The following is a 26,337-nucleotide window of genomic DNA, read 5'->3' as shown; positions in this document are numbered from 1 at the left end:
TAAATCCGGACACGGATCGTACTTTATCCATGCTTTAGGTTTAATTAATTTTGAAATTCTCAAAATTCTATAATTTTAAGCATTAAATCTCAGAATAAATTAAATGAATTTAGCTAAGATGAAGAGGAGGCCCTTGTTTAGCAACTTAAACTTGATGATATATATATACATGAGCGAGGATCATTTTACACCAGTGTAAGTTATATTCTCAATTTCATCCGTTGATCCCACTTATATTTAAGAGTTAAAAATTTTTAATAACGTGAGCCATTAGATACAAGTGGATCAATGGTCAAGATTGAGTGTAAAACTTATAACTCTTACACCAATATAAAAATATCTACCCCTATATATATATATTCCGAGGAGCACATAGTGACAATCTGTAACTGTCAAGAATTAGGAATACGATGGATACTGGTGAATTCTCATTCATTTTCCATTAATCATCCTCAGCCTTGAGGGAATTATATATAGTGGAATAAAATAACTACTCCTAATTTTAAGAAACAAAAATATAAACAACTAACAGAAGATACAAACAGCACTAACAACCTAACAGTAATTTTACTAACCAAATCCTATGTTCCTTATCTCTATTAGATAGCAACAGATTACAACAAACATTTAAAATACAATTAACAAATCTATTCTTCAACAGTAACCAACTCATAAAATGGTAACTCTTAATAAAACGCAATCAGCTCCTATTAAATACAAAACACATTCAACTCCTATTAAATACAAAACGCAATCAGCTCCTATTAAATACAAAACGCAATCAATCAATGCTTTCACGCTCATTTGGTATATTTAATCGATTATATATAAGTTTTAATCGATTAAATCAATTAAGAGGGAGATTTAATCGATTAAGAGGGATATTTAATCGATTAAATCTTCAAGTCAATCATTTTTGCCAGTTTTGACCATTTAATCGATTAAATCTTCAAGTTAATCGATTAAAGAGGGGCAGATTGGTTGGTAGATAGTTTCGGATAAGGGACAAAATAGTTATTAATTAATTAATGAAGGACAAAAGGGTCAAAAAGCCTATATATATATGGGGTTTGATTTTCTTATGTTGAATGAGAATTCAATTCTCATGTTGTAGAGATAAAAAACATGTGGAACCCATGTGTTAGAAAAAATTATATGTAGGACCCATGTTAGCACGAAAATCGAAGGGTGTGTAGGAAAATTTTAATTCTCATGTTGAATGAGAATTATAAAACCCTATATATATATTGCATCGTGAGAATTTTTATTGAAAAATGTCATTATATGTTCTTCCTCAGTTCATTGTTTTGAAAATGGGTTTTATTTTTTCTCTTCCTTTCTTGGTTAATCCAAAAAAATAAAATAAAACTCATAACATCAAATACATTATTATAATATCACCTCATTAATTAGCTCTTCTTTCTTTATTTTGTCATTTGTTTTCCCTTTGGTAGAACACAGCAAACTCAATGATAATATATGCAAGTGACACATAATATTGCCTCATACGATTATAATATGAATATCAACACAGCTGTTGCAATAATTCCCCCTTTCTAGATGACCATGTCGTTAATGAATATATGTGAACATAAACATGTGTATGCCCTGATAATGTTTATTCTATTTTGTGTGGGAAACATGTCTATCGGCGACTATTATAATTTTTGTAAGGAGATTCGTGTAACAAGTTTGTAAAGAAAAATAACAAGATATATGCTTATTGAGTCAGAAGGTACATCGTTGCAGTTCCACCCGTCTACACCTACGAGCCTTGTTACTGAGTATGAAGTCTAAAAAAGTATAGGCAAATCTCGTTTAGAAAGGTTAATAATCCTAAATAAGTAAAATAGAATGTAAAGAGTTATATTTATAAATTTTTTATTTATAAATTATATTATGTATTTTCGACAGTATACAAAGGTTATATTATGTACTTTAGGAAGTATATAGTGTTATTTATAAAAATTTGTAAATGAATCTTTCTCAAATAGAATACCATAATAAGGATGAACAAAGTCTTGAGTTTCTTCCTTAATGTTAAGCCCAAAATTCATCGAGCGGTTTGAAAAACCCCAAGGCGTTTGGTACAAGGTATTTTTTAGTATTCTTGAGAAACTGAATTTTTCTAAATTTTTAATTTTTGAATATTATCGTAAATGGAATGTTTTCATCATATTTCTGAAAATCGAAATTTCTAGATAAAAAAAAATTTCTTCTCTACCAAACGCCTTAAATCCTGAACTTTCTTCCTTTCTTATAAATGGATTAGGTGTGGGATGGAGGCTAAGGTTGGTTTGAGAGATTTTTGAGAGTTTTGTGAAAAAAAAGCTTAAAGCTTTGATTTTGAGAGCACCTCTACAGGGAAGTTAAAAGAGTGAGACCTCTCTATGAAAGTTTGAGAGAATACCAGGTGAGGTTTGAATATACCATCATTGTTGGTGAAGTTTGATCGTTTGTAACCCATTATTTTTCATAGTGGACTTTTGATCCTGGACTAGTGTCTCGAGAATTTTTACTTCTTCACATTGAATTTTTTCATGTTAGAATCTACTTGTGCTCTTCTCTATCTCTCTCCTATGTGTTTTTCGTTTTTTTGCTGATCTGATAATATAGGTTGACCTCTGATTGACTAGCCGAGCTCCTAACTCAACCTTTAACTTTCCCAAAGACTTCTTAGTCGAGATTGAGGAACCGTGTTCCAAACACAAAGTACCCTAAAAATTCCCTTAGATAAATATATTTAAAAAAAAAATATGTCCTTTCGTTTGCAATCGTGTTGCACAACTTACACATTGGTTACAGATTACAAGTCAGAAGTCAAATATGTATAACAAGAAAGCAATATAAAATACAAATGCAGCTGCAATCATACAAATGCAGCTGCAATCAACATATACACATGGGTGGATGTACTCTGCTGTCAGTGATGTATATAGGATGCCCACAATTCATAGCCACAGGCACTATTTTATTTTTAAGATGGGAACGTGTTACATGCTTTAGACATATGATATACATTGTTTGATAAATTTCGGGTTAAATTTAGCTTTGGCTTATTGTATATATGGATGTGATTAGCAGTCTAAATGAGTTGAGTTATTTGTGAATTACTCGAATTTATTTTATTAATTATTTAATTAAATTCGTTTCTTTAAACAAATAATCCCAAGCTTGAATTTATACTCATTTATATATAAACAAGTCAAACTCCAATTTTATAAACCTTTCATTAATGAGTTTAGTGTTTGTCATTTTAAATGTCATAAGCTATGTCATTCTAAGAGAGATAGACACAGAAAAACAGAAATCATGGGAGAGAGAAAGTGGATGGTTTTTTTTAATTTAAAATTCAAATAATTTTTTTTCTGTGTCTGTCTCTCTCTTAAAATGACATAACTTTATGTCATTTAAAATAACAACCACTTTTCCCTTCATTAAAACACATAAATAATTCGTGTGTGTATATTACTTATTTTATATAACAACATTTTTTATACAAGCCAAACATAAACTGTTTACATCCTAGATGTTACCGTTAGTCTTGACTCTTGACTACCCCTTTTGTTGAGAATAATATTCTTTCATACTCATTCATCTTTCCAAGGAAAATTATACTCGTTTTCTTTTAAGTTTGGTTATATTGCACTTGATACTCTTTCAATTAAGAAAATTACATTATTCCCCCTTAATGTATGGGGTATGATATTATAATAATCAATTAGGGTTACTATCAATATTATTACCAATCAATTTCACCGTAGAATCGATTATGTTAATTCAACGATTATATTTATTTTTATCTTTGTACGATTATAATTCCCCACATTTAATGTGAAAGCATTAAATATGGAAAATCATAACCACACAAAGGTGAAAATAAATATTAAATATGAAAAAATCATAATCATACAAAAATGAAAATAAATATAATCATTAGATTAACATAATCGAACTACCGGTAAAATTGATTGATAATAACATTGGTAGTAACCCTAATTGGTTGTTATAATATCATTTCCCCAATTTATATTACTTTATTTCTTCCACTCAAGCATTTCCTTTTGAACTGAATCTTGAGTGCCATAAAAGAATCTGTATATAAATGCAAAAAAGAAATTGTATACAAATTATATTCAATAAAAGAACTGCTCATTTGTTATACATCAATTGAAGGATACAATAAAAGAATCTGTATATAAACGCTAAAAAAGACACAATTAAAGAACTGATCGTCACCCAGATCTTACTGGAACATAATCATAGTGAGAGAGAGCACTATTGGTAACTAATTAACACTTAAAAACATTACAAACTGCCTTGATAACTATGTAAAATGGTACCCTTGTATGGCACACATCTAAGGTTTAGAAGGGGATAAAAACTAAAAAGAAGGCTAAGATAAAGGAAGAAAATGCATATATCTTGCTAGCGCAACCATTAATTTATTCATTTTAATCTGTTTCCAGTGCCGAAACCACACTGCAGGCCTCCAACTATCAAGAAGTTATTAGCCCTTCCGAGTATTCTTGAGGTTTCTTACAGTCATAACAAGCTTTTGTCTTTCACCTTCTACCTCTGCAAATTTGAGACTCATTTCTGAGTATCTTCCTTGCATCTCTTTCAGTTCGGTTTCCATTGACTTGTTTCTTTCCTTCAATGATGATAATTCATTTAAAATGTCACAAAGGCTGTCATCCCCATTATTGTCCATTATGGATCTTTCTGCTTCTTTCTCTGTCAAACACCCATTACTGCCATGACCATAAAATGATCAATAATGAAACAATTTAATTGCTTGAATTCACAAATTTACAAGTAACAGAGACAAACTAAATAGTCACAAATGTTACTAAACTATGAAAAAAAGGGACATGGAAGTCATACCTCTTGATTAATGACACTGCAACCTCGTTTTCTTCAGACACAAATGTAGTATCTTTGAGATGCTCAACTTTACTTCTATCTGATGTAGTAACACTGATACCCTCCTCAACAACCTGTTTGAAGCGCATGCCAATGTATATTTATTGCAGATATACAATTCAATAATAAAAGCTTAATCCAGATACTAAGAAAGACTGGCTTTGTAATTTAAACTTCATGAACCAAAAATTCTATGAAACTTTGCCTACGACAAATCATAAAATGAAAAATTAGTTGAATTTTTTTCCCCCCATCATTTCTAAATGCATTTTGATGTATATGCCAATGGATTAAGGGACTCAATTGTTTCATTAACCTTGGCAAATTGCTCAAGCTTTGCACTGTATTAATCATTACATGGTTATACCTTATCCAAAGCAATGCTCTGATCGAATTCCTCCACTTTGTGCTCCAGTTCCTCAATTTTAGATTGGAGTTCCCTTTCCTTCTCCAAAAATGAAGTTGTTGACGTTTCCAAGACAGTTTCCTTTGACTTTATCAGGCCCTGCCATAAAGAACAACTATTTTTATTAATTTGCTCCCCTCAATTGCCACGAGAAAATTAGTGTTATCTTTAGAAAATGCAGAGGAGTGAAAAAATGATGGGCAGTTAAGTGAAAATATCAATAGAGGAATAAACATTTGGGTATCAAGCATTTTTCTCAAAGGAACTATCTCTTCAGACTACTGAGATTTGAAAAGTTACCTCAAGCATTTTTATATTCTCCCTTAGATTTGTCATTTCTTTTGAATTCTGAGAAATTGAAGCAGGTTTTTTGTTCTTCGGAATGGCTTTAGTTCCATCAGAAAGTTGTGTGCGTCCATTACTATCCTTGAACCTCTTCTCAGTGTTGGTTAATGCATCGTCCTTGCTCTTTATTTCACCCTTTAGCTGGAAAACTTGATTTCTTAATTTTTCTTTCTCAGTCTCATCCTCAATAAGAGAATGTTTCAAATCAGTACATTGAGCTCTAAGTGCCTCTAACTCTGAATGCAAGAGTCTCTCCGCTGTCGCTTTTTCATCCTTGATATGCATGATCCTATTAAGCTCATCATAAGAACGTTCTGCTTCCTTCTTCAATAAAGCAATTGTAGTCACCAGCTCATTTCTTTCCACCGTTCTTCTCTGTGACAGAGTCTCATATTCCTCAAGCAATTTCTTCATAAGTTCCAAGTCAGTTCTTAAGACTTCTTTTTGTTCAACTTGCTCAGAAAAGCATGAAATCTCTGCTTTAAGCCTTTCATTCTCAGCTTTTAGCATCTGGATCTCATCAGAGAAATCTCTACTAACTTGTTCCTCATGCTTCTTGTGATTTTCAAGCTGGTTGGACTTGTCCTCAATTTCCAACAACATCTGTTGTATCTGAACTGTCATCAAATCTATTTGGTTGGAAAGTTCATTCAATTTTACCTCAGAATCAGCTTTAACTGACTGAAGCTCTTCTTTGACTTCATGCAGCATTTCTTCTAGTAGCCTTTTCTGCGCACGAAGTTCACTTGCTTCTGTCAGTGCCCTCATGTTAGCCTTCTCATTTGCATCAAATGTAGAGGCCATTTGCATTGAAAGCCTTCTAAATTCTTCTTGAAGCCTCTCAGCAGTATTAACATTTTGAAGTCTGGTCTTTCGCAAAGCTTCCTCTGCTAGGATGGCTCGTTGCTCCTGCTCAACTTTGTCACGTGTCAGAGCATCTAGATCAGCTTCAAATCCTTGTGCTTGTTTCTCCAGTTCATCCTCTAATCTGCTGATTTGGGTTTCAAGTACCTTGATGGTCTCCAGAGAATTTGAGAATTCTTCTGACTGTTTCTTGAGTTGATTCGACAATTCCTCCTGCTCAACTTTGTCACGTGTAAGAGCATCTAGATCAGCTTCAAATCCTTGGGCTTGTTTCTCCAGTTCCTCCTCTAATTTGCTGATTTGGGTTTCAAGTACCTTGATGCTAGCCAGAGAATTTGAGAATTCTTCCGACTGTTGCTTGAGTTGATTTTCCAGACTCTTGATATGGTTTTCAATGTCATATACAGCACAAGGAGGAGATGAGCATTCATACTGCATTTTTAACTGTTCTTGCAGTTGGCTTTGTTCCAGCTTGTATGCAATGTCATGGTTTTCCTGTTTCAATATCTCATAGTCTAGTGCAAGCTGCTCAATCTGCATCTCTAAGTCATCTTTGTCTCTCCTATACATCTCTACCTCACCATAGAGATCCATAATTTTTTGCTCAAGTAAGTGTGTCTCCTTGGCATTGCTGTGCTCCTTAACAAGCTCATCCAATTCTTTCTGTTCTTCATCGTCATCTGTTTCACAATTAGGGAGGTTTCCCCCTAGCTCATGGGAGCTTTTACTCTCTTCATGTTTACTGGAAAGACTACATATTTCCTTATTTTTCTCCTCCAACATTTCATCCAGATCCTGCACAGCAAGAACTAGTTCAGAGTTTGATTCTTGTGTCTTCTTTAACTGTAATCGAAGATTTGCATTCAGCTCCTTCTCATAATTCAATTCTTGTCTGATTTCTTCAACAAGGGTACGAAGATCCCCACTTTCCAATTGTGACCTGTTACTCACTTTGGCCTCATCCATTCGCTTGTGAAAAGACCTGTGACTGTCACATTCTGTCTTGAGTGCATCTCTTTCGTCTTTCAAGCTAATGATTTCCTTTGAGAGCTCCTGTCCTCTTTTGCTTTCCTTTACAATTTGCTTCCTAAGAGTTTGTAATTCCAAGTCGGACACATTCACCTGCCTAGCCAAAGCAGCAAGTTCAGCCTTGAGTCTTTCAATCTCCATATCAGATGCCTGATTGGATCTTTCCCTAGGAAGTGCATCCTGAGAACAGTTTGTTGAATCGTCTGTACTCAAACCGTGTTCTGAACCAGCAGACCAGTCCCAGTTTGATCTCTGATGGACATCATACATTGATGCTGAGGTATTTACAGCAGGTTTTTGAGGCTCAGAAATGTGGCTCACATCTGAAAGAAAACCATTTGTGTTAGGGTGGATGCTAGTATTTCTCGGTCCAAGTGCTCTGGGAGTATCAAGTCCAGAGCTGCCATCAGAACTTGACAATGTAATGTCAGATCCACTAGATGTCCTACATTCAGCACTCAATTCAGCTCTATTGGTGTTTGCTTTCGCCGACACGTCCTATGAAACACAAAAAAGAGAAAAAATTTAACAATTTCCATGAAATTTTAACTGCAAGTATAGAAGAAGGGAAGAAAATGGATAACTCTTGCACATAGAAAGGACATGACTTTTGAACTATGTACTGAGGAAATTTTCAATCATGAAAACATGATAGTAAGTTATACAAAGACAAACAAAATATTCAAAGAAAAAATCATTTTATAGACTGGGATATATATAAGCGAGCAAAAATAATCCCTAGGCCCAATGAGTGAAACCATACTTCAGAAGAATCACTTTTAGTGCTTTCATTTGTATCGCCATTGCTTAAATAGGTCCTCAGGCTCCTATCATGGGCTTTTAGTTTGGCATCTTCACATTCCTCTTCTTCTCTGCAAATGTTATTTAACAAGTAAGAAACCCCTTCATAAAAAACAAACGAATTTGAGGCAAACTCTACAACCTGAAAAGGAAACATAACCATGATAATCCCACTTATACCTTTTATCATTATTTTCTTGTAGTCTCTGGATTGATACCTGTCCATTAAACAACAAATCAGAAATACTGAAATCAAGGATTCTACTCAATTTTTTGATTAGGTTTCCCTGAAATTTCAAGTAGTGTGATCCCTTGGTAGAAAAAAAAAATCAGAAAATGGGAGAGACCAAATACTAACATGCAAGACAGCATCACAATGAGAATTCTTGATGGGAAAAGAGAGAGAAGAGAGCTTTGTAGCCTCTGCATAATCAGCAAAGTCTATAGAAACTTCCCCAAAGGAGCTAGCTTTGGATAATCCCTACACAGAATAGAACCAAGAATCTAGATCACATTGACATAACCAACCAAAAATCAAAAAGAGTGAAAATTCATACCGTTGAAACCACAAAATGATATATTCTCTCACTGAATTTCCCAGTCTTAGGCTCCTGAATAAACTTGACTGTTTCGTAGACAGGATTCTCCCATCTACAAATTCCACCACGAACTGTAGCTTTCTCTAACCTCGTAGTTGGTTTTCCAATGTCACCAGGAACTATAGAGAGCACCAAAGCATCCACCCCAGATTGCAGAATCTGAAAATACCATTATCAATAATCATTCTCATTATAAAAATGAAGCAAATGTAACGAATCAATGAATGAATCATGTGAAGAAGCTACCTGAGTGACATGGAACTGGAGTTTGAAAACAGCTTTGACCTTGTTTCTCTCACTCCTCCATCTGAACATCTTCGCTCACACCAATCCACCGACATATGCAGAGAGAGAGAGAGAGAGAGTAACAAGACAGAGAATTGAAGTGAAGTGAAGGTTGTGAAATCAAACCCAGTTTCAGAATAAGTTAAGGAAAAGCAAAGTGAGGCTCTCGCGGGTGTTCAAAACTTGAAACCAAACACAAACAAAGTCAGTAGATCTCATCTCATCATGCATTGCTGTTCTTGTCTTGTGTCTTTTGCAACAGTTTTTAATAAACCAGATGATACCTGCGTCATATGAATAAATCATATTCAATTCGATTGGAACCTTCTACCTATAATTCATTTTTTATTCAGGTATTAACTTCATTAAAGAAGTTAATTGGTGAAAAATATTTGTTTTTCCTAGAGCTGAAAAATACAAAAATTGTTTTTTATTATATTATATGGTCTTTCTTTTAGGAGAGGTGACATCAATAATAATGATAGCCTTGTATGTTGCCTTTTTTTTCCTTCTTATTATAAAATTTCTTAAAAAAAAATTACCTGCATAGCGAATATATTTGATTGATTTTCCACATTCTAACGTACTAAAAGTCCTGAAAGGTATTTTTAATAAAACTATTGACAGGGACGGGTGAAGAGGAATTTCGATACAGACAAAAAATGAAATAAAATGAGTCGTTGGAACAGTAACAATATATTGAATGAGTAATGAGGTACATATATCATATATGCACGGTTGCCACTTTTGCTCAATGAAAAATAAAATTCGAAAATTAGTGTCACGAAATCAAATCTCGAGTGTAATGCTAATATTTTAGATTATTAATATGGGTGAACTTTAGTATATTAATGTAATTGTGCTTAAAAATAATGATATGAACCAAAACTCTATAGAAAACTCTTTGAAAAAGGGAACACTGACCAAAATATCACTGTTCATTAACTTTTTTACCTAAATGTCACGCGAATAGTGTTATTTCTCAATATGTCACGGGAGTAAGTTCGCTATCCTGTTTAGCGAACTCGGTTTGCTGACGTGTCATATTTTTAATGGATAACAAATATTAAATTTTAAAAAAATAATAATAAAAAAATGAAGGTCGCCTACCATGTAGGCGAACTTGGTTAAAATCAAGTTGGTGTCCACTAGAAACGTGACACGTCAGCAAACCGAGTTCGCTACACCGGATAGCGAACTTGCCTCCGTGACAGATTGAGAAATAACACTGTTCGCGTGGCATTTAGGTAAAAAAATGAATAAATAGTAATTAAAATGTTACTGTTCCTTGAAAAAGAGCATGGTGAAATGGCAAGTTAAACGTTGACTTTATATTTCAGCAAAGTAATAGCTGATACAAGTATATTGCAGGGAATATGAATTTTTTTATGATGAGAATCTAAAAATCTCATTTTGAAAAGAAATTGAGTGACCCTTAAGTGTATCTCTAAGAGTCAATTCATAGGATAAGCTTGATAAAATTAAGGGTGGATCAAGGGAGGGTTAGCATTGGCAATCGTCCCTTCCTAAATTTTAATTTGTTTATTATTTTATATATAAAATAATATATATTTTAATAATAATAAGTTATTAATACTAATAATTAATCATTTCCTCAAAAATATTTATAATAATTAATATCTTCTATTAGTCTTAATAAAATTTATAATTTTAAAATTTTATTTTTCTCCCTATTATAAAAAAATCCTACACCTATCACTGGATGAATCTGGTCCAGCACAATAGGTCTATTGTGATTAATTCGTGCAAATTAATTTATGCTTAGGAGTACTTGGAATCATTTTGTGTATTGTATTAAAAACTTTATTCCGTGTATTCAATTTTTGTCCTTAAGAAAAAAATACCACGTGGATGTTTTGAACCAGGGAATTTTTTAACATCTTTAATTGAATTGCACAAGTGCCGAAATATGGCTTTTCAAAGGAAGCTTAGCAACTGTCCTTTCAGGACGACAATGTTAAACCAGATGCCTTGGTACTTCATAGAGATGAGGAGTTTTGATGCAAATGCTACTAATAGATGCGTCTCGAGCATAAAAGCTTTAACCGAGTATTACAATATGTATAGTCACAGTTGCAATCATATGATTATTTATATAAGACTATATTGGTCTCTGACACTGACCACCTCTTAATTGTGCCAATATTTTAGGAATATATATTAATTATTAAGACAATTGTGAATAATCTCGCTCACAAGAAACCCCCAAGGCCCCAAGGAACAAGGCCCTCGATGAACTTTGCGTGATAAACTGTCCTCACTGAGCTAATTCTATCCTTCATAAATTGTGCAAAATGCTCTCAAATAAAATAGCCTAAAGTTTTCTTATGAAGACCAAAGGAGGGTGCTTTTACGAAAAATGTGTTACATTAACGTAACTATTCATTGAGAAACCATATATACAGATAATTATGTCATTGATAACAATAATTCGATTCAGTTTTATTGGATTCTTTCATTAAGTCATTATCATTATATTGGATGCTTGAATTACGAGGGCCCACTAAAGTATGTAGTTTTCGGTATTTTCTTCGCTTCTTTTAATTTCTTGCAAAATTAGACAACCACTGGCCCCCACAAATGATCATACTAAGCAATCGAGCTTGCACCGCATCAGCCTTTCCCGCCACATTAACCTTTGTGACTTTTTATGGATATGCATGTATACACGGTTTATATCACCTAAAAAATGTTCGTTTTATATTTATTTTGCTTTTAATTTGTGCAGATCTCTTCTATCCCATCCCAAAGTCATGGCTATTTTAGTTGATGATGATGATAATAATAATAAATTTGTTTATGTTATTTTTATGAATATCTTTTCATAATACACATTTATACAGAATTCCATGCTTAGAATAAATAAACATGGGGATCCAATAATTGATCAGACATCGTTTTGTTAAAAATATCAAGCCAAAATTTTATAGGATATTTCAAATTGCTTGCCATTGTTCGTAATAGACAGTTCAGCTGCTGAAGAATATTCCGATGGATGATTGGGTTGGGTTATTATGCGATAAATTACTGAAATAAAAAAATGAAAAGCTCAACGATCAATAATTTTCATTTTTCCTTTTAAAATGATGAAAATGACATCTTATATGCTTACGAATACTTCCCTAAATACGCGTTGTCTATTTATATCTCCTATCAATAATTTACATATATTTTTTAAAACTACCCTTACCTTAATACTTTTTTTAAATAACGTTTAATTTTAATTAAATATATTAATATCTGTCTATTCACACTTCACAATATTAGCTATTTATATTTTGGGTTCGTTTTTCCTGCCGTTAGTGCAGATAAGTTATCTGAAGTAAGTCCGATACGATGTCGTTTTGGAGCAAAAATCGTGGTGTTTTTCTCATTTTAATTTATTTCAAGGTTATTATAGTCTTTATAATTATAATTTTTTAATATTTCAATCTCAAAACGACGTCATTTTGGGAGTAAATGCAAATAACTTTATCTGCAGTAAGTAACTGCAGAAATATTTTTCTATTATATTTTTGCTTATGTAATCAGAATCTTACAATTTTTTGTATTTACATTATTTAAAATGATTTTTATCTTTCTTTTATCTTGTTAGTTTGGTAATCACTCGTTTAAAAATTATGAATTTAAATTAAGTCGTAATCAATTGTGAATTATCAATAAGAATGTTAGTAGACAATTACGATTACCAATTAACTCACCTTTTAAATATGTGTAATTTTTTGAAGAGTTTTATAAGAGTTATGTTGTAGGAAAAGTAATTGTGTAATGTTATAGAGATTCGTTTTGCATGCCGTAATTTTTTTCTTTTCTTTTTTCTTCAAAAAGTATGGGCCCTACAAAATGTTATGTGTGTAGGAAAGTTTGTTGTGTCATGTTAAATGACAAATACAAACCCCTTTTTTAAAATGTATCATCTTTCATGTTAAAATTTCATATGACTTTTGGTGATATAAAGTTTTTGTATCTATCTCTTTTTTCATCAATGATAATTAGATCTTACTTGTTTAAAATATATGACGAGAAAGATAAATATAAAAACTTTACATAATCAAATCGTGTAAAATTTTAAATTAGTGCACAATAACAACTTGTCAAAAATATCTACATATATTTCAAAGATAATCGTATTGTTGAAGTTTTCGAGTACATTTATTTTACTTATTCAATAGATCGAGGTGAGAAATGTTCAAGTGCAGAAATACAGTACACCCATAATTAAACCTGGCATATGCCTATATATAGTCTATGTATTTTATTTTATTTTATTTTATTTGCATTAAATTAAGCATTAACTGAGGGCATTCAAACATGTCAGATGACCCAATTAAATTTAATACGCCTTGGTTGTGAGGTTTATGTTAGGTTGATGCATAATATAAAAAATTCTCAAAGTAAACAGAAGACAAAGGTGGTTTCTTTACGGGCCCACAAAATACTAAAAATCATATCTACCTAAATCATAAAAAAAAAAGTATAGATGTTTATATTTATATGTATAGCTAGACCGACACATTCTGTGTAAAACACACACCAATATAGTGCTAAGAAAAATAATTGTGAAGATTCCATCCTTTAAGAGACAGAATAGAAGCAGTGGTACGTGGGAGGCGAAGAAAGCGAAGGTTAGATAGGTGGATTCATGAGTGTGGTGACTGAGGAGACAGTAGTAGTTTTCATTGTGCTTTCAATTTATTACTTGGCTTTAAAGCTGGTCATGTACGCAGTGCGTTGAGGTGTGCTAGCTTAACCCATTCATTACCAGTAGTCAGTCACTTAAGTCCATTCGGGTCCAAATTCATAACGTGCGTCTGCAGTCACTAGCTACCACAGCATAACTCACTGACAAGTGACAACATCATATCATATACTTCACAAACTAGGGACATTATGCAAGCATTCCCAATGAATTTGGAATATTTTCTCAACTTCTTAATATGATAATTACATAATCAGGAAGAAAAAGACAAAATCAAATTTAATAGTTATGGAGTAGAATAACAAATCCCACAGGCTCTAAAAGATAGGGTTAAGATGCCTTAATTCAAATACGAACTGTCATATAATTAAGATAATGAACCTTATCCATGAAGGAAATAACGTTCAACCCAAATATTACTGTCTACACACTCCATTCTCTATATTTAGCCCCAACATACTCTATCACCTATGTGTGAGCTTTTGTAATCATCGAATAAAACTTCAGTGTATCGGGACCATCAAAAAGGAGAAAAATTGAATGAATTGATGGATCTCTTAGTTTTTCTCGTAAGCACCTTCCATTCTTCCCATAAAGATCACTTGTTAAAGCGTCCCCGGTATTTTTGGATTGAACAATTAATTTTTTTTCTTTTTAATAGAAAAATATTATATTAATAAGTAACATGATGCGAAAAAAAAAGGTATATCCTTTACCTCAAATCATAATTCTGAACAAAGTACACCTTTCAAAGACAAATTACAACTACCAAACCTAACCACAGTACAGACCTTTTAAACTGGGGTCCATCACCTGTGGCTAGCCTAAATAATCTCCAATTGTGCCTTGACTTGTAATTGTTTTTTTTTTTTTTTTTCATAAATAACATGAATTTTCTATTAGAGATAATTTTATTTGTAGCGAGTTCAAGATTAAAATTAAGATTTAAAATTTCTTTTAAGATGATACGAAAGATAAATACATATTCTCATTTTGACCTTTCCAACTTTTATGTGCTAAATAGGTTTGATTTTTCTTATGTTGTATGAGATAATTTGTCTCATACAACACACAAAAAAGTGGATAGGACTCGCTTTAAAGAAGAAAGAGAAGCTTTTTTGTTTGTTGCATGTAGGGGTGTAAATGGGCTAGGCCGGCCTACAGGGGCCTACGGACTAGCCTATATTAGGTCAAACTTGACATATTACAAATAGTAAAATAGAATAGGCATAAGCTTTTAAAAAAACCTATTTATAAAACGGTCTTAGGCTTTTTTGTAAATGTCGGACCTATAAATTTATAGGTCGGCCCATATCATTTTATTTATTTTAAAAAATAAAATAAAATTATTATTTTAATAATTTTGAATAATAAAATAATATTATTTTAGTTATTCTTTTAATTGTTGAATGTTTAATAGGCTTAAACAGGTCAACAGACCTAAGCCAAAGCTTTTAATTTTTAAATATAGATCAGGCTAGACTTGTAATTTGGGGCCTACACAGGCCAGACATAATATTTTTCACACAGATCTAACTTATTTAAGTCAAAGCCTAACCTAGTCCAACCTATTTATGATAAATTATCTTATCTAACATAAAAAAACACATTTTCTTTATTTGATATGCCTTGACTCGTAATTGTAATACTGTTAAAACCTGTTATTATTCATAGTCATAGAAAGTAAGAAACCATCAAATCTCAAGGCATTCTGACCTATAATGTTTGCCTCTTCTGGGCCAGCTTTTGTTTCACAAGCTCAGTTTGCCTTCGTACCAGATGGAACAGATGTGCCAATTATGGCGGCACCAATTTTACCTGTGTCTGTGCCAATTGCCTTCTACCCTATTAAAGACAAAATAACTCTTCTTCTTTTTTGATGCAAATTGAAATAAAACAAACTACTTGCGAACCATCATAGGGGCAGAAACCCCCCTACTTCAATGAAGTATTATTTTAACCAGCAATCCAAAAGTTTTAGTTGATATGGCACTAGGGTTAGGCCAGTAACAAGAGGTGTGAGTAGTTGTATTAGGTGATATAAAAAAAAATCAAAAAAAAAAAAATAGTTGATACTATACTAATTTAACGTCAATTAAACCAAATAATTATAATATTGATCACACTAATACTATGTGGGCTGACCAAAGTGTATCGGGCCTAATCATACACGGTTGATGTGAGAAGACTCTGAGTTGAGTTGTCTGTTTCCTGGGCTGGTGATAATTGTTGATGATGTGATGAGAACGATTATTCCTTGACGCGATGATCAAAACTGGGGGTACTTGCAACGATACTCCGACGCTCAAGTTAATATCAATGTAAGGTTTTGTATGTGTTCTTACGAATTAGATTGTTATATCTGGATATGTACCCTTTGTTTATATAATGAATCTGATGCCGCCTTTGATAGGCGGTATGACTTTTGATTGGTTGTTCATAGACTACAGGTTTAGCTAGTGCTTCTTTAACCTTATCTCATTATGTCAGGCTATCTTGGTAAAGTGGTGGCAAGCTGGTGATGTCTTCTGTTTATTTGTTCAATGGCGCGATAGATCTTTATTAGTTCCTTTGATTGTTTTCTTAACTCTGAAGTCATGTTGTAAGGCGGTTCTTGCGCGATGATACCATCGCGCCCTATGATGCGCGATCGAGGACATCGCACCTTGTTATGGGTCTCATGGGTTTGGGCCTTAATCTTTGAACTTTTAATCTTTAGTGGGCCTACTGTATTTTATCTAGATTAAATATATTATATACAATAAAGTTTCAAGAAAATACGTTTTTATGATACTTGATAATACTATATTAATTCTTTCTTATAAAACTAATAGAAAAAATAGAGAAAGTATGAAATGAAGAAAGAAAATATAAATAAGATGAAAGCAGAACTCTTAACAAGTAGGAGAATATCACAAACTTTTATTATTCTTTTTTCATAAAATACCTGTCTTTATATAAGACTCCAAAAATGAATAGGGAGAATGATTACACACCAATGCACTATTATGCTTGATAGTTATATTTTATACCAAAATTCAGTGGTGACCCAAAAATATTTCTTCATGTCCTTGAAATTTTTTTTTTGTAAAGAAAGTTTAAATTAACGCTTGAACTCGCTCATAATCTAGTTACTTCCATAACAAGCTGCAGGCAATAGTTTGACTAAAATTTTTTTGTAAAGAAAATTTAAATTAACGCTTGAACCCGCTCATAATCTAGTTGCTTCCATAACAAGCTATAGGCAATAGTTTAATCATCTCCGTACGATGCTAACTAATATAAGAATAAATATCTTTTTTGGTCTCTAACAAAAAATTTGGTCCCCATTTTAGTCCATTGTAAAAAAAACATTAGTTACCTAGTCCGTGTGAAATTCAAAGTGGACCCAGTTTGATCTTTTTGAGGGACTAATGTAGGTTTTTTTTGAATTTGTGAAGGAATATGATTTTACCTAAATTGATCCACTTTGAATATTTTAAGGACCTCGAGACTAATTTCTTTTGTAAGAGACTATAATGGAGATCATATTTTTTGTTAGGGACTTAAAAAGATATTTACTCCTAATATAAATATTGAATCAACAGAAAAATAAGTACCTGTAACAAAAAAAGAAAAAAGAAAAAAATCTAAGTTTAAAAGTTTTATGTCTGCTGCACTGGCGGATATTTGCCCCAGCGTGGCTCCGCCAGTGCCAAAAGTCGATGACAAGCAAAATATCATAACATAAATCTTTTAAAATTCCAATAATGATCTACATGTAAAATTCATATTTTACAACATATTTAACTTTATTTGTATACCATGCTCACTATTAATATGTTGAATCTGATTTTTTATAGCAAATATTTAGTTTGTGCAATATAGAAATATTTTACATTATCTATTTTATTAAAATATATATACACTAGTTGTTTCTTTTATTCATTTAATAATATTTATGGTCAAATAAATTCCATTTCGAGTGTGGGAAACCCCTTAATTAATAGTGGTGCTTTGGCTTAAAAGAAAAAGAAAAATATTTTTTAATAGTCTTTTTTTCTTTAAAAAAATTGTAATGAATGTGCACTATTGGTTTAATTTATTTTCTGTATTGAATGATATAAATTGCAACGCTATATAGACTTTCCAACCTTAATTTCAATTTTTATTTTATTTTTAGCTGGTCCTAATGCAATATTGTTAATCGCGACAGCAAAAGCAATTGTGGAAATAACTTGTGTTTAATGTCATTTCTTTCTCCCTTTCTCTCTTTTACCTTAATACATTATAAATGGTGAGCGAGGTGGATTTAGAATTTGTTTCTCTCAAGGAATATAATATGTCAATATAATTGTGATTTACTAAATCAGAGGTATAAACCTAAATTTAATTGGAAAGTCACAGCAAGCTAGCATTAAACATAAGGTGAGAATGTAGTACGACTCTTATGGTTGTATTCTGGTAGAGTAACAATAAGAATAATTGATATGTCAAAGGTCCCTCCTCAATAATAACGAGACATATCTATAGGCAGGGAATCTTCACCGATGATGAGTGTGATGGAGCGATAATTATTTCTATTCTCGTAGGTCTTACTAAGTGTGAGAATGTAATACCAAAAAGAAAGAAAAAAAGTCATTGTTCAATGGCGCAAAAAGCGTCATAATGTATTTAACATTGGCGCTAATGGCGCCATCTATGTTAACATTGGCGTTGAAAGATATTATATGTCTTAAGTTGGCGCTAAAAGTACCAATTGTATTATAATTAGGGATGTTAACGGGCCGAATTGGGCAGAGCTGAGACAAACTTTGGTCTTAAAATGTTAAGTTTGTGTTTAAATGTGTCAGTCTGACTAAACCTGTTACATGTTATAAATATAATTATCGGCATATGACTTGACTTATTTACAAAAAATAAAAGCCTGATTTAGCCTGTTTAAAAAAAAATAAGACAACAAAAATTTATCCAAACAGAATGTACAATAAACAAAACTAGTAATTTCACAAATATTCATAAATTCAATGTATATCAAAACAACATAATAATATAGAACTTAATCATTTAAAAAGTCTATTTAACCAATAAAATGGGATGAAATAGATTGAGGAGAAAGAGAAGGCTAATACAAGTAGTATAAAAAATATAAAATAAAATAATATATTAGACTAGCCTGGGAGACTTTAAGGCTTTTGAATTGGAGCCGGATGCTTTTTTATTAAACGAACTTTTATACAAGTTCAAGCCTGGTGCCAACAACCAATTTTAGACATGTAAGTTCAAACCTTCACGAGCCGAGTCAAAGACCCCTGATTCGTTTAGCACCCCTAATTAGAATGTCAATTCTTTCGTGGGTGCTTAAAGCGCCGTTGAATGCAATGTCATAATTAAAAAATAATAATTACAATAATAATAAATAAATATATTAAATAAAAAATAAAATAAACAAATAGTAAAATAGTATGTTAATAAAAACCTAGTAATGCCTCGTGTATTAAAGGATAAGAATGCTTGATATTTTTTATATATATAATGATTATAAGGTTACAATTTAGTTAGATTTCAATTGATTTAGTTAGATCCTATCTATCTATCTAATTATATATATATATATATATATATATATATATATATATATATATATATATATATATATATATATATATTCCCATAAAACAAAAGGAAAAGAAAACAATGGCAGAGAATAAGAAGAAAATAGTAAGAGAGAAAGAAATAGGAGGGAAGCAAATAAAAAAAAGGGACCGAGAGAAGCAAATAAGGAAATAAAAGGAAGGTGCTGTTGAGAGAGTAAAAAAATTTCTCATTTTTCTTCTTCTTAATTATTCTTTTAAAGTTGATTTTTAGCTTTGATAATGATATTATTCTACCAAACTCTTTTCTATAGATTCTCTTCTATTTGACATTATTCTTTAATTTTATTATTATCTTTTATTTAGACTTTAAATTCTTTTGCAAGTATCTTTAGTTTTACAATTTTATTTCTTTTGAATGATTGATTATCGGATTGATAAGTTATTTAGTACCAAATAAATACAAAGAGAGTGTGTAATTTTTAATTGTTGATACTGCTGTGAACTGATCCATAAAATTTTAGGATCAGACATATATAAACTATAGGGTAAGAGACATGTTATCATGACTTGAGCTCTGCCATACAGAATTTTTGACATTCAAAGACCCTCAAGATTGTCGTTTAATTAGCTTCAGTTAAAAATTATTCAGTTTATTATTATCATTATTACTTCAATTTATAAAATTACTTGAGAGAATGATATTTTTTATTATTACGGCTCGAATGGTTATAGTTAGAAAATCTCAATATTATTGAGATTTTTCTTATGTGTATTTGTTTTATGCCAACCTTTCTAGATAAGCATCATGCTTAGTTTATGCCTTGTCGGTGAAGGATAGACTGCTACTATTTACTTTTATGAAAAATGCTGAGATTTTATATATTAGTGGGGAATCAAGGAGCAGTGACCATATTTCATCCTAGCAATGTAGAAACTTATACCTGTAGATTAGACTGAATAAGGCTTGTGTAATGTATAAATTTGAAACTTTAAGAAGTTAGGAATATAATATACGTATTGTACCAATGTAAAATAACTTAGAATGTAGAATCTGATGTAAAATGTATGCATCTAACTTGGTACCATGTATAAAGTAACTTGAGAAAGTTTATATTATCTATTTATTTATGTTTATATTTCTTATTTTATTATTCTTACAGATAAAGTATAATTTAAGAAATAATATTATATTCTCTATACTTTTTTTTTTTTTGATAACATATTCTCTATACTTTTTTTTTTTTTTTTTGGTACATTGCCAGGAGGTATTCTCTATACTTTTTAGTTATAAAGGATGTTACAAAGACAAACATCCTCAACTAGTGCATCAAATGTGTGTGTAGGAGAATAATATTCAGGGGGACAAATTCACATTAATCTGATCATCTTAAAGATGCAGGGATGTAATGTAATCCCTTAAGCAGGTTTTAGATGCTGGCCCAATAAATTAGATTTCTGTGATTAGTCTAAAACAAGGTAGGTATAGTTGAGTTTTTACCTAAAAATGTAAGGTGAAAAGAGCTCGAAATATTGATAAAAACATTTTGATAAAAAAAATAGTAAAAACATAAAATCACTGTTTTAAAACGAATTTTTAACTGCCATGGTCCAAAATACTAATAATGTTGTTTGAATTAATGTTGAAATAATTTATTTATTTTTCATTCCCTATCATTCTTTAGTAAATGGCGAAAGAATAATTCACTTGTATTCAGCACATGGCTCCGTATTTATTTCAACCTACTTATTCAAGAACATGCGTAATTTAGATAAGAGGTCATTGATTGTTAAATTTGTTGACGCGCAAGTAATTATTATTTTTTGAACCATACAAAATGAAACATCATGTATGATTAATTTCACTTGAGAAATTCGAAAGCAGTAAAAATATCTACAAAAAAAATTATTATTTTCTAGTTTTTTTTCTTTGATTAGAATTCGGGAACAGATTAAATTGCAAGAAATTTTTATTTCGGTCCTTAAATTTTTAGTTTTTAAATTGATTTCAATTGAGTTTTTGAATCAATTATTTCAATATTACTCTTCTGTGCATACTTCACGCACCTTTTGTACAGCTTCTATATCTTCTAAATGCGGACGCCGTTATCAAATTGAGATAAATTAAAATATTTAACAAAGACTATGATAAAATTAAACTCTAAAACATCTAATTAAAAAAATCTTATATTCTTTTAAGACCAAAATAATAATTTTTTTTAAATCATATATCCATCAATCACGCTTTCGTGGTCACTAACTAAACACTTGCGTGCTGTTTCATCAACAGTTTAATTAGGTTCCCAAGTGTATTTCAAAGGTCTAATCCGATAAGTTATAAAGAAGCAAAAGTCACAGTAAATATGGGTTTGTCTACAGATTAAGCCTAAACAACTAATTAGGGGTTAATTCAAGTCTTGAAGATATATGTTAAATAAGAGAATTGATTTGATGGAGACATAGCTCTATCTTGTGAGACACAGAAGTGGGAACCATAAAGATTTTAATGCTGCCTTATATATGATGATGTTATTTTGCAGAGCATCATCATCATTTGGTCCCGTTCGACATTTTCAACGAGGAGGACCCTTGATCCACTTTGTTTTCATTATGATTTCCACTTTTGAGCTTTATCATAAAATTACATTGGATTGCAAATTTAATTTTATTGGTTCATCGGTTCCCATCTTATGAGCATATTTAGCTCCATCAAATTACAAATGGAAGCCTTTTTACGTTTATTATTAGCCAATCATCTTCAGAATCAATCAGCAAAGAATTGCATGGAAAAGGCTTAGTTAGGATATGGTTTCATGGTTTTCACCTAACTCCATTATTACGTAGGAACTAATTGGACAAGGTCAAAACTTTGCCAGTTACTCAACTTTGTTTAATTTTCTAACGTGCCAATAGTATAACTCATTAATGTTCTTATTTTTTTGGTGATACACTATAATCAATGTTCACCTTGTCAACAAAGGTGAATACACTTAGCTAAGGGTTTGGTCCATACCCCTCAAGGGCATAGGTTCAAATCCCGCTAGCCGATGTGAGGACTTTGTTGGTGAGTGATATGTAATCCCTCTCAGAAATCCTCAAAAAAGTTGAGGAGTCTTCCCTGACCCTAGTGAAAACCGGTGTCTAACCCCACTTAAACTTGTATAAAAAAAAATGTTCATGGTACCTTTTTAAATTTCCATTTCAACTCACAGCCACAGGGTCATCAATTTTTATGTTAGGGAATGTATGCATTTACAGATGGAATGAAATACGCTCAACACACGAAGTGAATTACTAACAATAAATCATTTGCTGGGAAGAATGTGCAGAACATGCAATATCCTCACATGTGAACTTCGGCTTTATCATATATATGCCCAGGATACGGTCATGAAGGAATCATTGACTACGTTTTGGATCCTTTGCTTCCACAACAAGAATTCTAACTTCAATGGAATTGAGGGAGCAATTATAAAATTTACTCAACAACTTCCTAATCTGGACGTTGAGCTATATGTATGTATATACATATAATAAAAGTAATGAACCTACTTTGGTTTCTTTAATAGTATATAAGTACTATTAGAATTAATTATATGTGTCTCTAATCTATATTATCTATTCTGTCCAAGTTAGTTAATTATCGGCAAAATGCAACTAATTTAATCTCCTCCTACTTATAGTACTCAATTATTAAAGCACTGCTGAACAACTCTTAAAGGGGGGAAAAAAGAAAAAGAGGATAATAATAGGTAATACCTGGCAGTGGGACTTCAGAGGAAACAAAAATATCAATGTATGAATCTGATGTGGTCCGAGAAATAGCTAAAGCACTTTTTGATTTCCTATTATTATTGCTCACGTGAATTTGGTTTAGTTAAATTTAGATCTTTAACTTTATCCCCGTGAGTAACGTGACAACAATGAGATAGTGAAATCTTCGAGCGCCTTTACTCAATTAAGGTATAGATCATTGTCACTGAAACAATTAAAACACTCCTCTTTTAATTATATTTAGCCCCGAATTTATTTATTTCTTTTCTAAGTGGATATAAAGGAAGGGAATGGTGCAGGCTACAGTGGAATGATGAGCTAGTGTTGTGCGTGTGTGTGAACACACATGACAGGCATGAGAGGCAATAGTGAAGATGGTCACGTGAAGGTGGTCGACCTCATAATCCATGGTCACAATACAGCACACTAAAACTCACAAGATGCCCCATTTTGCAATTAAAGCGTACTACTGTGTAAATGGGTCCCCTAAGATGTAGTCCTCTCCATGGCGGCATGGCGCATCCACACACACCATGATTTGTGTTGGCCCATTTGCGATCCCTTTAGAATTGGAAACACAAAACACCTTATGGCGCTGAAAAATGAAAAGGGGGTGAAAGAAAAAAAGGGAAAAAGAAAAGAATAGATGCAAAGATATACATGTCAAAAGGAAAAGGCAATGACTGGAAAACAAAAATAAAAATAAAAATAAAGGATCATGTGCTATACAGCCAAAGGTTTAGAGGTCTCACGTGATGAAAGAAACCTTACGCCCTTGTTCTTTCTTAATCACACAACAAAATGAGGGGGAAAAGTGTATGGGTCCGGAACCAGGCATGCATGAATTCAATCCATATATATTAGCATAAAGTGGCAACAGAAATTATTATGCAATGAGAATGGTCACACGAATCATATATCATATATCCAGACATCTTAAGATTCCTTCAAATTTTATTTCAGAAACACTGAAGATTTGTAAAGCAGCGTAATCAAATAATATGGGTATTTGTAGATTGGGTTTGTTCGGTTTTGAAGAAAAAAAAATCATTTATTTTAATTTTATATATTTTTATATATTTTACCATCCAATAAATTTGGTGTTAAATTCAAACCAATCTAATCTAAAACATTTTATATTTGACTGATTTCTAATTTTTATTTTATTATTTTGAAAAGACAGAAAATATAACTCATTTCAAATTCAGAATAATGAAAAGGAATTTACACTCCACCAATAACTATTGGTTCAATTGGTTAAAAGTTGGTTTCCTTAATCAAATGTCGACTAATTGAATAACTGATAAACCTTGGGGGGGGGGGGGGGGGGGGCGGCTAAGTATAACTTCTATCCCCTTTTTGTTAGGAATGACTTTCCAATATAAAAAGAAAAAATTATATACTAAAGGAGAATGAGAAACACAAAAATTAACTTCAAATTGGTTGATAGTAACATTGGTAATAACACTAATTGATTGTTACAATATTCTTTTTCAAAAATATATATTAAAATAATAAAAAATATCATCGGTAATAAGGCTAAGAAAAAAGGTAAATATATGCTTAGACACCAAAAAGGTAATCCAAAAATAAAAAACATAAAAAATTAAAAACAATCATCAATTATAATTTGCATTGCAAAAATGAGTTTGCAAAAAACAGGCCAACTACCAGAAGCCGAAAGCAAACATGAGTGGATCTAGTTGAGGTGGGACTGCTCTTAGATTTGATGGTCAATTGGGCACTGAACCCACATTAAAAGCCCATCATTAACTTACTGAGAAAAGTCACATCCTTTGATGTTTTGAATAAAGACTGTTCAATCCAGTTTAAATAAGATTAATTTTTTGGTAATTAAATAAGTAATTATGATTTATTTAAATTTTAATATATATTTTTATACAAATTAAACTCTTTAGTTTTAAAAAAATCCGACTATCCTTTATAAAATATGGTTGGTCAACATAAAATAACATACTTGATGGATGCTTACATTTTCAATTTGTTTGTGGTTTCTATCTCTCTATTTTTTTTGGGTCATGGACTGAATATTCTATTGGGTTTAGACTAAGGGCCGAACTAAGCAAAGCCCAGTCTGGTTGAGTAGGGATCATTGATGTGTTTCTCCCCTTAATCTGTAAACGAAGATAGGGCTTGCCTTGTTCGATTTTTTTTTATTTTTTTTTTTGGGTATAATAGAGGTAACTTGCCACCTCTTTCAAATTATTTAAACCATTCTTCTATTCCTAGTGATTTGTTAAAGGGAAATTATTGTCTCATTTTACATGAGATAACTCTCTCACGTTGTTCTCACAACAAAAGTTGTATCATCATTTTTTTTTTTTCTTTTTTTTAATAGGTGGTGGGCCGCATCACATCACGTGTCTATAGTAGGAGATAACTATCTCCTACAACATGAGAAAATAGTAGGAGATAATTATCTCCTACAACATGAGAAAATAGGATCCCTATGTTAAACCAAAAGAAACATTACTCTCCCCGTATGAATGTTCCATGCATGCTACAATTGATTAACCAAAGAAAAAATATTTAAAAAAAGTTAACTATTCGGTTAATAGAATCACTTATATATCTCTTTCTCAAAATCTAATTGTCTTCTTGAAGATACACGCGTATACAGCAATACAAAAATTGCAACTAGTCATTTGTGTTAGTACATTACATTAGTGACACAGACTAAGCAAAAGGGGCCATCCATACGCTATGGCAGCTAACAATGCAATGCAATGTATAGGTGTTGTGATTGATTGATTAACCGGAGAAGCAAGTAAAAACAGAAATGTCAACGTAAATGTTTATGAACATTTAGCTCCATGAAATTATAAATGGAAGCCTTTTTACTTTTATTATTAGCCAATCAGCAAAGAAATGCATGGAAAAAGCTTAATTAGGATATGGTTTCCTAGTTTCCACCAAACTCCAATAGAACAATACGTATATACGTCGAAGGTCAAAACTTTGCCAGTTACTCAACTTTGTTTAATTTTCTATTGC

General features: G+C 31.7%; 1 protein-coding gene across 1 annotated transcript; it reads right to left on the bottom strand.

Moving 5' to 3' along the window:
• Positions 1–4,255: 4,255 nt before the first annotated feature.
• Positions 4,256–9,417, bottom strand: LOC133316071 (uncharacterized). Its single transcript, XM_061517770.1, has 9 exons — positions 9,217–9,417; positions 8,929–9,129; positions 8,730–8,852; positions 8,552–8,589; positions 8,334–8,442; positions 5,633–8,068; positions 5,294–5,431; positions 4,888–5,000; positions 4,256–4,754 (listed from the first exon to the last, which is right to left on the bottom strand). The coding sequence occupies exons 1-9, from the start codon at positions 9,283–9,285 to the stop codon at positions 4,511–4,513; spliced, it is 3,471 nt and encodes a 1,156-aa protein (XP_061373754.1). The 5' UTR covers positions 9,286–9,417; the 3' UTR covers positions 4,256–4,510.
• Between the last annotated feature and the right edge of the window lie 16,920 nt (positions 9,418–26,337).

This window comes from Gastrolobium bilobum, unplaced genomic scaffold, assembly GCF_033153095.1.
Source record: "Gastrolobium bilobum isolate Gb01-03AN ecotype WA unplaced genomic scaffold, APGP_CSIRO_Gbil_v1 utg7104, whole genome shotgun sequence".
Classification (NCBI taxonomy): Eukaryota; Viridiplantae; Streptophyta; class Magnoliopsida; order Fabales; family Fabaceae; genus Gastrolobium; species Gastrolobium bilobum.
This window is presented reverse-complemented; position numbering and strand designations above follow the sequence as displayed.